This window comes from Ananas comosus, linkage group 8 (genome assembly GCF_001540865.1).
Source record: "Ananas comosus cultivar F153 linkage group 8, ASM154086v1, whole genome shotgun sequence".
Taxonomy (NCBI): Eukaryota; Viridiplantae; Streptophyta; class Magnoliopsida; order Poales; family Bromeliaceae; genus Ananas; species Ananas comosus.
In genome coordinates, this window is record NC_033628.1 from 524,442 (window position 1) to 541,384 (window position 16,943).

General features: G+C 35.2%; 2 protein-coding genes across 5 annotated transcripts; both read left to right on the top strand.

Moving 5' to 3' along the window:
• LOC109714389 (MADS-box transcription factor 3-like) lies at positions 1,308-2,684 on the top strand. Its single transcript, XM_020238992.1, has one exon. The coding sequence runs from the start codon at positions 1,487-1,489 to the stop codon at positions 2,396-2,398; it is 912 nt and encodes a 303-aa protein (XP_020094581.1). The 5' UTR covers positions 1,308-1,486; the 3' UTR covers positions 2,399-2,684.
• Positions 5,646-12,041, top strand: LOC109713947 (kinesin-like protein KIN-7F). Of its 4 annotated transcripts, none has more exons than XM_020238260.1 (15): positions 5,646-5,926; positions 6,080-6,763; positions 7,198-7,287; positions 7,381-7,481; positions 7,583-7,696; positions 7,772-7,853; positions 7,939-8,006; positions 8,115-8,180; positions 8,268-8,392; positions 8,507-8,834; positions 9,007-9,111; positions 9,184-9,993; positions 10,197-10,516; positions 10,788-11,089; positions 11,706-12,041. In XM_020238260.1, exons 2-15 carry the CDS (start codon positions 6,511-6,513, stop codon positions 11,792-11,794), a joined length of 2,853 nt encoding a protein of 950 aa, XP_020093849.1. In that variant the 5' UTR covers positions 5,646-5,926; positions 6,080-6,510; the 3' UTR covers positions 11,795-12,041. The 4 variants fall into 4 exon arrangements, 3 of the variants coding, with proteins under 3 accessions (XP_020093849.1, XP_020093850.1, XP_020093851.1); XM_020238261.1 differs by having other exon boundaries at positions 6,365-6,763; XR_002217218.1 differs by having other exon boundaries at positions 5,649-5,926; positions 10,788-11,159.

A 16,943-nucleotide genomic window follows, 5' to 3' on the forward strand; every position in this document is an offset into this window, starting at 1 on the left:
GCTCATACCCAAGAGGTGCTTGAGCGACTTGTAAATTTTTTTTTTTTTACTTTTTCTTGGAAATTTGGTGAATTTCCTTTTTTTTTTTACCTTGTAAGTGTTTCTTCTCTCTTTTTTTTTAAATTTTTTTTTTATTTGCTCACAGTCTGTGTGTGGATGGGTTGTCTGTGCCTCCCCCCTTCCCCCTTCCGCTCGCTCCTCTCTTTACAGGCCTTCGAAGGACCCCAAACCGGGCTCCCTGCCGGCGACCGACGGCGACAAGACGGGGATGTGATTTGCGGCCGGATCAGGGGGATCTGCATACGGCAATGGCGCGATCTCCGGAATTTGCGTACGGGATGGCNAGAAATTCTCCCAAGAAGCAAACCATATAATTTAATTTTCGCCATCTTAAGAATAATATTTTGGCTCTTTTCAATATTGAATTTCTTTTTTAAAAAAAATATAGAATGAAATAAGTGAGTTAGTTCAAGATAAATTGTTGACAATTAAGCTTTTTTTTTTTTTTTTTTTTTGGCCTCTAACAATCTAAAGCCCGAACAAGAGTTGCCTTGGGAGATGTTTGGTTTGAAATGAAATTATAAAAAAAAGGTTTCCATAGAAAAAAATTACGTATTTTGGTCGGTTGTAAAAGAAAACTAAATTTCATACCACACATGTTTGGTTTGTAGATTTTTTTTTTATCTCTTTTATCATTTAATTAAGTATGTAAAAATATTTTTATTTTTTATTTAAATTTATATTACTTAAAAATTTATATCATATATAGAGAGAGAGAATCTAGCTGGGATACTATCGATAGCACCAAGCATTTAGTACTACCAAGTTTTTCGCCGTTAGATTTAACCATTTGACTATTTTCACTCATTAAATTATGTTATTCAACTAACAACTTACTCTACTTCAGGAGCCCACATTATTCTAATCGTACATTTTTTCATCTAAGAACCGAAAATCTAATAGCACAAACAATTGGTACTATTAATAACATTTCAGTCTAGTTATATATATATTACCATACTATTGATAGTAGTTACTTGTGGATGGCGTGGGTGCTTCGAGCTCATGCGCTGCGTTTTTTTCCTCTTTTGTTTTCATTTTCCAACATTCTAGAACGAAAACGAAAGGTTGATTTTTCAGTAAAGTCTATAAAAAAAAAATTTACGCAAAAAGTATTTTACGAGTATTTTTCTCGCTTCTATGAGGGAAAAAAAAGAAGAAGAAGAAGAAAAAAAGACAACAAATAATAAGCATCTTAGCCACTTGGGGAAAGTGGAATCATGCTTTCCAACTTTTGTTTCCAATTAAGAGTGTTGGGTTCGAGTCACTCTCACGAACCCACATCTGATATGGTTTCAAGCAGTTTCATATATGATGTCACACGAGCAATACTCTTTGTTTAACTTTCATGTTATCTTTAGTTTCTTTAATTTATCATTTTCTTTCGGCTTCTACTCATATTTTCATATAAATTTTCTTTATCAGCATGGATTCGAACGAAGTAAAAAGTACCAAAGAAACTAGTAGAAGAACTCGCAGCCTTGTGAAAAGGAGAGATGGGCTCACAAAGAAGGCTTCGGAACTTGCGACTTTGTGCGAGGCCGATGTTTGCATAGTAAGCTATTCTCCTTTCGACAACAATCGTCCCGTAACGTGGCCTAGCGACGATGATTCTACTGTAAGGAAACACATAGACCGCTTTTTCGAAGCCAAGAGAGCTGGCCTGGTTAAGCAATCCGTCGGTCCAAGAGACATGTCCCCCGAAGATAGGAAAATAAAGAAGCAGAATCCGAGACCGAGTTCATGGCATCGCATGTTAGATCGCTGCTCCAGCAGGATTTCGCTAACGCGATTGGCCTCTCATCTGGAGGAGAAACTCTCGACGGTTAATCGGAAGATCGGCGAGCGTGGCAATCACGCCGTAGAAAATCGGGCACCCGCTGTAACAAATGATCGTAACGGCAGCGACTCTATACAAGAGCGCGGGGTTGTAGATAATCGCGGAGGCGATAGCTGTGGCGCTGGCAACGCCCAGGACGGTTTTAAAAGAGATCGTCAAACTGCCAGAATTTGCGACGGAAGTAATTATGTTTCTGTAAAAGAGCTGCAGGTCTTGAAAAGTGGCACTGCAGATCCCAGCGATTGTAGCCGTGGCGGTTGTAGTAGTCGGCCTACGAAAAAGCTGAAATTTGCGAGAGATGAAGATGACGATGATAGTCGCAAGGCCGACGACGATGGCCCTAACACGGAGCTCAAACTTGGCTCATCGGTGATATGGAATAGAGAGAAAGAAGAGGGCAGTGCATCAGTGCAACTCTCGCGGCCTGCAGCTACGGGAAATGGCGGTTTAGAACCGCAAAAATTCAAGTCTCCGGGTCTAATTCGCTGGGGTATGTAGTTTGTATGCTAACTCATCTTCTACACTTCAAGGCCCAGTCCGGAAACGAACCGCCAACTTTGATGTCTAGCCACTTCAACTGCAGTTTATCGGCTTTTAGTGCTCATTAGTTTTTTTTCTTTTTTTTAGAAATAGATAGTATATTATCTGATTTGTTTATTTTATTAAAAAATAAACTTAGCTAGAAATGTGAATCAATTAGGATCTCGGGTACCAACCACCAAGCTATTTACCACTTGTGATAAGGACAGTCGGTCATTTAGTGTTTATTAGTTGGTTTTTAGTATTTAGTGAGTTTCAAGTTTGCAGTCATAATATTTTGCTTCCGCTCTGTATATAAATTGTGTTTGTTTTTTTTTTTTTTGAGAGAGATAGATAGCACGCTATCCGTTTCATTTATTTCATTTAGAAATAAACTTAGCTAGAAATGTGAATAAATTAGGATTTGAATTTGGGTCTCGGATACCAACCACCAAGTCTTTTGTGACTTGCTTTAGGGACGATCGGTCTGTATATAAATTGTGTTATTTTAAGTTATTGTTTAATAAGTTTGAAGTAATCACCTTTCAATTCTATAACTGAGAACAAGTTTCTTTTTGCTAGAAATTGTTAATAAATTTCGCGTGATCAGTGTTGTACTTAATGATTACTTTGGATCATCTGAATCCTTGCCTTATAGTGCAACCAAAATTGAATTAGGAGTAATCATCTTCTTTTATTATATAATGTAGGGGTAAAAATGGGTCGGATAATTATCGGATCCAATCCGACTGCGAATTGAAAAATTATTGGATATGGATTAGAATTTAGCATCGGATTCAAATTATCCGAAATTAGCTTTGCTGTATTTTTAAGATGTAACATAACTTTTTTGAGTCCATATTTGACATCATTTTTTTTTAAAAAAAATTCCAACTGTTTATTTAAAAAATTTAAAAATAATATATATATATATATATATATATATATATATATATATATATGGGGCAATTTTATGACTACCCTTGTAAAATTTAAAAATATTATAGATACCCTTCAAAATTTTGAAATATCATCAATGTCTTCTCAAACTTCATAAACTATCATGACTACCCTTCCATCACCCTCTATTTGTTTTTGTAAATTTTTATAAGATAAAATAACTTTTCTACCCCTAATTGTTGGTGAGTAAAAGTGTATGGAGACCCCTCACCTATAGGTCTATTTTAAAATAGACCCCTTCAACTTTTTTTTTTTTAAGAAGGCCTCTTAAGCTTTTAGTTTTTTTATTAGGTTTTTGCATGTAGTAAACTTTCTTAGCCGAGATATCTCATTCATTAATTTACTAATTTTTTTTAAAAAAATTGGCTAATAAAAATCACTCAATTGTAAAAAGAAAATAAAATTGAGAAGGTGTAAATAAAAAAAATTAAAATTAAAGGGGTTGTTCAAATGGCCTATAGGTGAAAGGAATTTTACGCACTTTTATTTTATTATAGAAAATACATTTTATATGAATGTCAATTGATACTATCAAGAATTTTGGCTATCTAATTTTTTTTTTTGTGTAATGTATGTAAATTATTATATTTAAATAGAATTAATAAATAATTAACTCTTGAGGTAACATGAATATTAATATTGACAGTTATATATTATGATAAACTATATAATTTCATAGCGAAAAAATTAAAAAGGAGCATTTTATATTTAGTAAATTATAAATATTTTATTAAAAATTTTAAAAAGTAAAATTTAGTTAATATACAGTTCAAAATTTAGAACCAATCATTTAAATAACTTTAAATTTTTATACTTTGTTAAATTGATATTAGGGGCAAAAATGACATTTAAAAAATAATGGATGATGTTTTTCATGGATTTTCTACCTAAAGGGCATTCATGAGTATTTTCAATATTTAGAAGGGTATTGATGATATTTTCAATTTTAGAGGGGCATCTATGATATAATGACCTCCAAGAAGGGTACCGGTGAAATTTTCCCTATATATATTGATAAATCTTTTTTTTTACTTTTAGTTTTATAGATTTACTAAATATCTGATTTATATTCGTATTCCTTTGATATTCCATCTATATTTTAATATACATTTATCAAATATGATTTTGAATTTTAACTGTGCCTTTCCATCATACATAAATTTGAATTTTCCTAATGAAATTAACGTCCGATCCATCTTCTATCTCTGTACAATAATAAATGAGAGCAAAAAGTGCTCGGTGCAGCGCTTCAAGCCTTCAACGTCACGCATTGAACCACCAACCCACGTGTGGGCCCCACACGTCAGCGACGGCGACCGTGACATACGCCCGTTACATCGAATCCCACCTTCCCGAGCAGAAATCGACCGCAACTACCGACAACAGCACGGCCCCCCACGCTTCCCTCCCGAACCCGAAAAATCTACGATGCACCGAGTGTATTACTGACGCGACGTTTTCAACCAATTAATTAAATTATTTCAGTTGAATTAATATATTACATCATAATTAATAAAAAAAATAATTTTACTATATATTTTTTAAATAAAAAATATTATTAATTTATTATTAATGATATGATGTTAGTGTGATACAGTAGAAAATTTTCAACGATTCCAAATACAAGATGTGTAGGTCTTTTATACAGTGCACTTTCATAACTCTATTTAGAGATTTTTAAAAATAATAAAAAAATCTAAATTACTCAGTACTTTATGATGTTTTAAAAGACTACTACTAACGTATCAAAATTACTAAATTTTAAATATCATATATTTTTTAAAGAAATTAAAATATTTTTTCTGAATTATTTATTTTTTTAGACTTCTTAATATTTTTCGGCCCGTGTTTATTATATTTATGAAATTCTATTTTGATTTGGAACAATAATTGTACTAGTAATTAATCATCATATATTTAAACTTCAAATTTTTAGGGAGGAGAGATGAAAGAACCTAAGATGACTTAAACTGAATTTTATAGATTACGGAACAGATCAAAAGTATGAATAAGAGCAAGAACTGAAGTAATTGTATATGCTAAGCAATCTAAATAACAAGTTGACTTTTTGTACGTAATGTGTGAAATATAGTAATAAGTGTGTGGAGCCAAATTGATATTAATTTGTAAACAAATAGGGAAAGAAAATCCCAAACACAAACACCAGTTAATAACTCCATCTCTCTCGTTAAACTAATCCTCTCTCTCTCTCTCTCTCTCTCTCTCTCTCTTCCAAAGCGAAGGCCAAAAGAACGGCTCTTTCTCTCTCTCTCTCTCTCTCTCTCTCTCTCTCTCTACTCTATGTAGTACTGGTACATACACACTCTCTCTCCGTGTTGGAGAGGGAACTTAGAGAGAGAAAACGCACCGCACCTCCCACCGTTCTCTCTCGCTCCTCCACCTCCCTTCAAAAAAGGCAACGAGGTGAGCGTGGGTGGTTTCAATCCCCTCGCGCTCCCGCTTCTGTAGAGATCTCTCTCAGATCGATCGTCCATGGCGGAGCTCGAATCCTTCGCACTAAACACGACAATGTACTACTCTCTCTGAGTAAGAACACTTCTCTCTTTCCCCTCATTTCCCCCTCGAGATTGAATGAAAAAAAGCGAACTAATGAGCTTTATTTTGATCGAACTCGGTACTAGTAGTCGCAATTGTAGTCGGCGATGATTTCGTACTGAGATCTTTGTGTTATTGTCTCAGATCTATGAATTGCATATAAACCCTAGATGAGGAAGCTGTAGTTTTGATTTTTCTTTTTTTTGGGGGGGGTTTGAGAGTGACTGGAGAATTAAGAAATGAATACATGCGGGAGTGAGAAAGTGATAGAGTGATGAGTTGTGATCTTTCTTTGCTTCGCTTATCAGTATTCAATGAGGTTGATACTGATACCTTAACCACTGATCTGATCATACTGGGGGTCCACTAATCGATTCCCCAATGTTGTGATGTACCGTCCCGCAACGACGTTCGCACTACCCGTAACAGCTACTCACCAACAGTCCCTCCTATATGAATTATCATTAATTCGGTGCCACACAATGGAGAGGAATTGAGGGAGAGAGAAAAAAAAAAGAAATTGTTGTGAGTAGTGAAGGCTATGCGGACGGTGTAGGAAAGGGAGGAGGAGGGAGATGGGGACGGTCGGAGGGGAGGAGCTGGCGCGGTGGGAGAAGGCGGAGGGATTCGAGGCGGCGGCCGGTGTCGAGGGCGGCGGCGGCGGCGGGAAGACGGAGAAGATATTGGTGTCGGTGAGGCTGAGGCCGCTGAGCGAGAAGGAGGTCGCGAGGGGCGAGCCTGCCGATTGGGAGTGCATCAATGACACCACCATCATTTTCAGGAGCAGCCTCCCGGAACGGCCCTTGCTTCCCTCTGCATACTCATTTGGTAAGTACTCAGCCCCTTAAGTATTGATCTCTTGGTCTCATGTCTATCATTAGATGATTGAATATACAAATTTCAGACTAGTGTCCTGTCGTTCTCTGCTCGACAATTAATGACACGATTTTCATTTGGTTGGTTTCAGTTTTTTTTTTGGAATTAATGAGTGGGTTTGGACTATTTAATGCACATGTTCTAGAATGCATTAGATGTGATAGTCTCTCAAATGTTTAGGATGTGTAAACTATTAGTCTTGCCTTGCAGAGACTTGAGATCAGTAAGTGTTTTTTTTTTATTTGATGGAATATATTGTGCTAGTAGGACTTTAAATATAGGATAGTGTTTAAGTTCGGAAAATGGTTCGGCCTTCTTCAGAAACAATTATTTTGACGTTAACTTCCTATAAATCTCAGCTATTTCCTTTCCATGTTGGATGATAGACAGGGTATTCCGTTCTGATTGCACCACGAAAGAGGTGTATGAGTGGGGAGCTAAAGAAGTTGCCCTTTCAGTAGTTAGCGGTATTAATTGTAAGTGTAATCAAACTAGTTACTTCTCTTTCCTTTGGGCATTCATTTTTTTTTAACTGAAAAAGTAATGATAGTATGTGTGCTTTGCCACAGCAAGTATATTTGCATACGGACAAACAAGCAGTGGAAAGACGTACACAATGACTGGAATAACTGAGTATACTGTGGCAGATATATATGAATACATACGTAGGGTACAGTAACATCAATATCTGCTTTGAAATAAGGCCGGAATTCGTGAATACCAGTTCTTTTGTTTTTCTCTTCCTTTTGTTAAACTGGTACTACTCTGCAGCATGAGGAGAGAGCATTTGTATTAAAGTTCGCAGCAATGGAGATCTATAATGAAGTTGTAAAGGATCTCCTCAGTACAGACGATACTCCCCTTAGGCTTTTGGATGATCCTGAGGTGAGCATTTACCCTCACTGGCTTTTTTTTTTGGGTTATACTGCTGTTAATTTTTTTAAGCAATTGCTTTCGTAGAAGGGAACCATCATAGAGAAACTTACAGAGGAGACGCTAAGGGACTGGAACCATCTTAAGGAGCTCATTTCCGTGTGTGAAGGTGACTTTGGGAGAATTTTAATGAGAAAGTTCTTTATTAGAAGGAACAAAGTCTCTCATCTTTGTACAATTGTCCTTTTATGCAGCTCAAAGGAAAGTCGGGGAGACTCTGTTAAATGAAAATAGCTCGAGATCTCATCAGATACTTAGATTGGTTTGTCCCCTTTGATTTGATGATTGAGCTTAAGAAAAAGTATTATCATATTTTTTGGGAAGAAAAAGAAGGATTAATTGTACTTTTCTTGTTTGTTGATTCTTTTAGACTATTGAAAGTTCTGCTCGTGAGTTTTTGGGTAAGGACAATTCAAGCGCACTTGTGGCCAGTGTGGTAAGAAATATTGTCATATCATATTGTCGTTGAATATCGTATGCCGAAAGGGTGAAGTGTAGGAAACTAATTTGTTTTTGGGTTCAGAATTTTATTGATCTTGCTGGGAGTGAGCGTGCATCTCAGGCACTGTCGGTTGGTGCGAGGCTGAAAGAAGGTTGCCACATCAATAGAAGTTTACTTACATTGGGAACTGTCATCCGTAAGTTAAGGTTGTTGAAGTCCGTACCTTTTCTTGCTGTTCTTTGTTATTGATCCATTTTTCAACTTTTTTAGCACCGCCTATTATACAAATGAATGTAGTTTATTTATCTTGGTTGTTACAGCAAGGGAAGAAATGGACATATACCATACCGAGATTCGAAGCTAACACGCATACTGCAACCTTCATTAGGAGGTAACGCAAGAACTGCCATTATCTGCACTATGAGTCCCGCACGATCCCATATCGAGCAATCTAGAAATACTCTTTTATTTGCAAGCTGTGCAAAGGAAGTCGTTACCAATGCTCAAGTTAATGTAGTGATGTCTGACAAGGCATTAGTTAAGCATTTGCAAAGAGAACTTGCTAGGTTGGAGAGTGAGCTACGATATCCCGCGACTTCTCTAAACATTGAAGTGCTGTTGAAGGCAAAAGATGGTCAAATAAGAAAGGTACAGCAAATTATCTAATATAGCATTCTTGTCAGTGCAAATGAGGCTTGCCATATTTGTGTGCATTGGGCAGCTGATACCGTTTACACAGATTTAAGTTTAACATTAAAATCTTATGCCAAAATTCTTATTAACCTTTGTGCTAAAAATTATTATATGTTATACGTTGCAGTTGGAGAAAGAAATAAAGGAGTTAATGCAGCAAAGAGATCTGGCTGAGTCTCGGCTGGAGGATTTACTAAGAGTTGTTGGGGATGAACGTGCTTCAAGACGATGGGTATATGTTGCATGTAGTTTTGATTCAATTTATTGTATGTACATACCAAAATGTTTTCCTTTGTTTGAGTAGGAGGCTTCTTCTCAAACACCCGGACTTTTCATACCATATGCATGTGGAGATGAGCATTCGACAACTAGGCCATCAAAAGTTGCTGCTGGCCGTCTAAATTGCCCTGCATATACTGAAGTCCTACTGCATAAGAGCGAAAAGGATATCAGTCGAAACTCTATTGAAGGATCAGAGGACTTCTGCAAGGAAGTGCGCTGTGTCGAGATAACTGAGGCGGGAATAAGTGAATGCTCAAATTCATTATCAACTGAAGTGGGCAGTAGTTTGGTAGGACAAAGTATGAACCCCGAAAACCATAGAACAAAAGCTAAAAGGCAGATTGACTTGAAATGTCTAAATATGACTCCTATCACACTAGAGCAGCATTTGGAGAGTGTGAGAAAGGGTCTGAACAATCTTATCGGAGCTACACCCGAGGGATCATATCAATCGTCCTCAATGAGAGATTTGTCAAAATCTCAAGGGTTGACATTGCAAAGAAGTAAAAGTTGCAGGTCTATACTAATGACCTCTCCTGATTGGTTCCAAGAGCTGGAGCAGAATAATTGCACGCCACCGACTAGATGTCTAAAGGACTTCCCTGGAAGACCTGAAGGGCTTCAAAGAAGGCCTTTGGCATTGAATTATGATGCTGAAAGTGAAGTACTTTCAGTAGAAGAATCTCTTATTTCCGAACAAAGCACTTCTATCAACAACACGAAAGGGAGTAAGAATGCTTCTGAGGCAAATTTTACTACCATCAGTGAATTTGCCACAGAGCTGAAGGAGATGGCTCAGGTTCAGTATCGGAATCTACTCGATGTTGGTCAGGTGTGAATAATACATTTCCTTGTTCTTTTATATTGTGCTTATGCTATAACCGTAAACTATGAGCTCATGCTTTTCTCCCTTTTTGATCATCATTATAATTTTTCTTCTTAATGGACCAACGAGACCAAATATTTAGACCTCTTCTAGAAGAGGTGCCTATCTGACATTTTCAATTGCTGTCTCCTGTTATGAATTTGAATCAGAACATTGATGAAGAATTTGGACCTGAAGGTTCTGCTAAGAACATAGTTCTGGATCCAGTGCTACACCCTACGCAATCTCCTTCTAGATGGCCATTAGAATTCGAAAGAAAGCAGCAAGAAATCGTTGAGCTCTGGCATGCATGCAATGTCTCTTTAGTCCACAGAACTTACTTTTTCCTGCTTTTCAAAGGTGATCCTACAGACTCGATTTACATGGAAGTGGAGCTGAGGCGGTTATCCTTTTTGATAAGTACTCACTCTAGGGGAAGCTTGGATAAAACCCAAGCATTTGGTGGTTCAAATACTGTTCTTGCATTAAGGTGCATGCTATTCTGCAAAAACTTTTACTAATCTACATAAAAAGTTCTAGACTTATATATCTCTGTAAAATCATCTATTATATTATACCATTGTGAAATGCGATTTCTCGTATAATATTTAAGAAAGTAAGTTTCTCCAGGGCATATGTTAGAATGTAAATTTCACTGGTATAATATGTAAATAGAGAATATTGCAGAGGTTCCTATGAGAAAAATCTCTGTACAATACGAACATCTACCTTTAGCTAACCCTGAATTTCACCGCTAGCAGCATGAAAAAGCTTCGGCATGAAAGGGTGATGCTAACTCGGCAGATGCAGAAGAGACTAACACCACGAGAAAGGGAGAGCATATACACGAAGTGGGGAATTTCACTGCACTCCAAGCAGAGGAGGCTACAGCTGGCCCAACGACTGTGGACTGAGACCAAGGACCTCGAACATATCCGAGAAAGCGCTTCTCTCGTTGCAAGACTAGTTGGGCTCTTAGAGCCCGGAAAGGCCCTAAAGGAGATGTTCGGACTTAGCTTCACACCTCAACAATCTAATCGCAGATCCTTTATTTGGAAACATGGTATCTCTTCACTCAATTAAGCAAATTGGAAGCTTCGTTTTGCCAACCGAACTTTATATTTGATGAAAAGGTTTGCAATTGATAAACAGTTTGTTTTGCCGTTATTGGTTCTTGTTTTCTTATAATTTAGGAAAGTATTTAAAATAACTGTGAGCGGGTTTTACTTGGAAGTGCCCTGCTAGTGCTTTCTAGTTCTGCTTGTCTTTTTCACTAGCGGCGGAAAGTCCGCGCTGGGTCTTGTTCTTCTGCTTCAGTACCCATGGCTAGGTTACATTTTCAGTTGCTAACTACCAAGAATGCATTGAGGAGAAGGGAATTTAAACGATTAGTTGTTTTCTTCTAAGTTTTGATGTATGCTACAACACTATTAGTAATTGAAATGTTTGGATTGATTATTAAAGGTTAATAGATTCCATTTGTTGTTGCGGTTGCTTTTACTTTCTGAAAAGGGATCCCATTTTACTTTTATATGTCAGTAACTTATATGTTAATCTTTGCATTCCTCCCTTGCGAATATTTTTGTTTGTATTTTCCTCTTCTCTGATAAATGTGCTTCATAGAATTTCATAAAAAGCTTAGTGATTAAGGAAGATAACAGTTAATTATCGCTTTTTAGGTATTGATAATAGTTTCCTGGGCCAACTAAACAGCAAGGAGATAGAAATCAACCGAAGAAAGAGGATCCGGCCGAAACAAGTGAAATGAAAAGAGATCCGAGCGAATGGAAAGGAGAACCTAAAGGAGAAATCGTCTTTTTCGCTTTGGTTAACCCTTCATACCAAGATTCTTATTTTGATCGGTATCGAGATAATTGCGTTGGGAGACTTAAAAGAAGTGATCACCCTGGTTTGAAAAAGTTTTTGTTGCTTTACTTTTTGACTCTGACTATAGAATAGCACATTGCGATGTGTAAAAATATTCAGCTTTTAATTTATTTTTGAGTGTTTGCTAAGTTTGATTTTCTTCACCAGTATATGTTTTACTATATTGTGAAATAACTTAGCTTAAGCGGTCAGCAAATAATATTTTAGTGTTTTATATTCAACAAACACAACAGTTGAGTTATCACCGGATCCATAATTCAAATTTAATCCTTAATCCATTTGTTGGACTTGGTACAATCATGTTTTTTTTTCGGAATCATCAAAAATATTAGGGAAAAAGTGTTAAGTTCTCCTTCAATGCCATTTATTAGTCTCTCAAAATGCTGCGTACCAAAACCACTCCTCTCAAGTGAAAAGGAATTAGAATAACCTTTTTCCTTGTCTCCCCTGTTTTATGGTTGTGAGAACCCATATAGTCCTCTATATAAGATATAATAGGGCTAGAACTCTTAACCAGCCTTAAGCATTTTGGGTGGTGGCAAGGCCCAAGAGGTTAAGAGAGTTAAGTGTGTTAGGACGGGAGTAGTTCTAGGATGGGTGATCCCCTGGGAAGTTGGGGCGTCACAGATAGTATCAGAGCCAATTACCAGCCGGAAATGTGAGATAAGTCTCGGCTGAGCCAGGGTCTGGATGACGGGCTAGCGAGATGAGTCTCACATCGCCTGGTACTTGTGAGTCTGAGCCTGACGAGGACGTCAGGGCTTAAAGGAGGGGAGATTGTGAGACCCCAGATAGTCCTATATATGAGATATAATAAGGTTAAACTCTTAACCCGGCTTAAGTATTTTGGGTGGTGGTAATGCCCAAGAGGTTAAGAGAGTTAAGCATGTTAGGACGGGAGTAGTCTTAGAATGGGTGACCTCCTGGGAAGTTGGGGCGTCACAATGGTCCCTTAAAGCAATAATTAGTGATTAGTGATATTTACATGTTATTAGCAAAGTAAATTGTGACATACAAAGTTCCTATGCAAGGATATGTGAACTATCAAATTTTTGGTAGAAACCATTTTCCAACCAAACAACACCAGGGGATCCTCATTTATATTACCTATAAACTCAAAATTTCAGAAAACAAAATAACCTGCATTTCCAACATAAACTCAAAACTCAGAAACCAAAATATTTGTTTAGAACATGACTGATTTTTCATATCCAACTTGCCAAACTGTCCACTATTACGTAATTTTTATATAATTTCTACACTTGCATGATTAAGAACTAATAATATGCCACAAACTACATTATCATGTTCACCTTCTCCCACTGACACATGTAATGTAACATATGCAAGAAGATCATCCTCCAGAAGTTGTCAAAAGACTCACCAACTGGTGAGCAGCTAGCGAAGATCTGATTAATTAATTACACAAAATAAAACCAAGGTTATTATTGTATTAATTACACGTACGCCGTGTACACAGGAAAGTAGACATGTAACAGTAGTTAGGTTACCTGTCTCTCTCTATTCTCATTCGGAGTCGTGTTTGTTCTAAGACACCGCCACTTTTCGACGAAAGAATGAGTATCGTTCCTGTACAAGTTTTAGATATATATTTCATTTTCAAATTGTCCATCTACAGCTACAGCTATTTAAAAATGGAGAAGTTGTTCGAGAATCCAGGCGAAATCAAAGAAGAGATTCGTTGTAGCACTATAAGGCACTGAGCAAATGCACATTCGATCATCAATGCGCGAGAGATGATTTAGGTGTGGGGAGAGGGGGACAAGACACAGAAGGTGGGTCGAACCAACTCCAGGAATTAATGGAGCCCAGCTGCATGTGTGTGGTCGGTCTAAATTAGCTCGAACTCCATTTAATTCATATATAACACAAATTATATACATTCACTAATCACTACAACAAAAATAGTTTATAACGATATTTTTAAATATTGGTACATGTCAAAAGAAGTGCTGCTGGCTAAATTATCGATATTTTTTAAAAGTATTGCTTTATGTGAGATCGCTATAGATAGTACCGCCTTGACATTTGAAATCCATTCCTCCAACGACTTGTAGCGGAGGGATATGTGGCGATTCTAGTCCTCTACAGTCACTGCGAGATGCTCGCGGCCAAACTCCAGTCGTCGAAACCCTAACTCGTCAACTACGGCGGTGGGGAAGGAGAAGGCGAGATGGTGATTATTTTTTCTTTTTTATTTATAATCGGACCAAGTAGACTGGGTGTGATTGGTTGAGTAGAGAAATTTTTTATTTTTGATTGGATTGGACTTTATATATTTAGGCCTTAATAGATTTTTTAAAAAAACTTTGGCATAAATATGACACTTATATCAAAAATGTCCAAAAAATGTGTCTTTATAATTTAATTCTGTTGTCATGATTCCTTTGAATACGAATATCGAAACTTGTTTCTAAACTTAGTAAATGTAGAATTAAGTTACTGTTGATTGTTAAACCTGTTTCATCCAGTATATATAATTTTGTTTGGGTTTATTAGCGTGTTCTTCAACTAATTAATAAGCTAAAGATCAAAAGCTTGTTGAAGTATGATATTATATGATGGTACGTATTATGGTCTTATATTTAGGCTGGTCAAACTTTATGGTCTACTTAATTTGTAGCTAATCTTGAACTTGAAAACAATGTGTGTTTTTTTTATTTAAAAAGTCAATAATAAGAGAATTGGTTGACACACTATTTTAATAGGACAAGCACATATCTTTTAATCGACTAATCCGAAGTTCCCATTTTAAATGGCGTATAGAGATGATAATTTTGGTATGATTAAGGGCCACTGCTTAAAGTTAACTAGGATGATCTAAGTAATTAATTTGTGCCGAAGCAAAATAATTAACAAGCAGCAGGTGTACTTTGACAAATTCATGGTCCACAAAAATAGTAGATATAAATGAAATAATATGGCTTTTCAAACTTAATTAAAATAAAAATAGTATATATATATATATATATATATAATGAAATATAATGTGGCTTTTGAATTGTTAGGATCTGGGAATAATATAGAGGCTACTGTTTTATTATTTATTTTGCCATTAATTAACCGAGTCAATGAGGCACCTAAACGTTGACATGCATGCATGTATTATAGCATTTGATTGTGCAATGTCGCACGCGCCACAAAACCTTTAACCAAACTCGAGTTTTATAATTTTAATTAAAAAAAAAGAAAAAAAAATAAAGTTTCATTGTACGTGGACAAAAATTTGAACGTGACATGGACCTGACCATTGTTTATTTCTGTGGGCAAGTCCACGAATTCAAATGAAAAAACGTGTTATGGAAGGTTACTCCGTAAAAAAATAAAATAATATAATGTGATTAATTTAACTTTTAACTTTTTTGCTTCTATTAGAGCTTCGAGAGAAGTGCAGCTGTAGTAAAGCTGTTTTAAAATGTTCGATTTTACTTTTTGCTTTACTTTACTTATATTTATACTTCATTTACCTGGTATATTATAGTGTTAAAATTAAAAGTTGAAATAAAATTGTTAGTTTATATACAATTTTTTTTAAAAAATCTAATGTTTTTGAATTTACAGCAATGAGAAGCTATTAAGCGATTTTATTGTTGAGCAATGCTTCAATACTTCGTTCTAATCTTAACCGTTTATTTTTAATCAATGAAGGGTTAAGATTTATGCATAAAAAAAAGATGACATGCTATTGCACAAGTAGTACCGGTCACCAGATATGTGAATCTAGGAGTTTTTTTGGAGAAAGAAAGAGCTAATATTAGAAAGTTAAATAACTAATATTGGAAAGTTTTGCATACTGCCCTTGAATCATAGAGAGAATAAATTTTTAATTAAATTATCCATTTTTAAGATCGGTTTTAATAATAATTTATGATCGCATTGAGTCATAAATTTGGTAATTTATAATTTAAAATTAATTTTCAAACATCGAAACTTTATGTTTAAATAGTTAACAAAATTTATTTTAAGTATAATTTATAAATCTAAATTATAATTTAAATTTCATCAATATTTTTTAAATTTAATGCTGTTTTTCAATATTGAATTAACAACTTCAACTTACTTTAAAATGTAGAAATATTTTATTTAAATAAATAATAAAAGTTTATAAATACACTATAACTTAAATTACAATTTTAAAGATACTAACATTTTGAACTTTCATGTTAGTTTAATATTGAATTAACAATTTGAATTAGTTTAATATTGAATTAACAATTTGAATTAGTTTAATATTGAATTAACAATTTGAATTGAAATGTTTACTCGTTTAAATATATATTTTTCTTTCTAAAATTTAAATTTAATTTATACAATTATAAATATAAAGTTTAAACTCAAGTTAAATTTTAAATTCGAATTTATGAAGATTTATTACTTATGAAATTAGCCATTATCTAATTTGGCAAGTAACAAAATTAAATTATGAAACAAAGATTTGTTGAATATTATCAAATTTAGTAATTAGCTAATGCATATTTTCAAATATTATCTTTATGATTGATTGGTAACCTGTTGAGCAGGTTACGATTGTGTAGGTTACGATTGTGTAAAAGTCAATCTTAATCTCAAAAATTTGAATGGTCGGATTTAAATTGGCCGGTGTATAGAAACATTTCTCTATATTGTTTTATTTCTTTTAATAATGCTACTAATTAATTAGCACTTCGTCTTAATACACTCTATAAGGAAGTGCCAAACGTACACAGGTATTTGATAATTTATGATCTTTATACATAATATCAAATTTACATGCATTATATCAGTTCGACATACTATAATACATTAACTAATAATATATAAAAATAACTTTCCTCGTTTGCGAGGATTGAATTTCTCGCATACAGACAAAAAAATAAAATAAAATAAAAATATGTTTTTCTTTTTTTTCCTTTTTTTTTTTTTTTGGGTCTGTTTTAATAAAAGTTAAAAGTGGTAGAGAAACGTTACACTCACTTTATTTTCCATCCGTGAGATCTGATCAAGCACTCCGCTACCGCGTGATGTGTGTA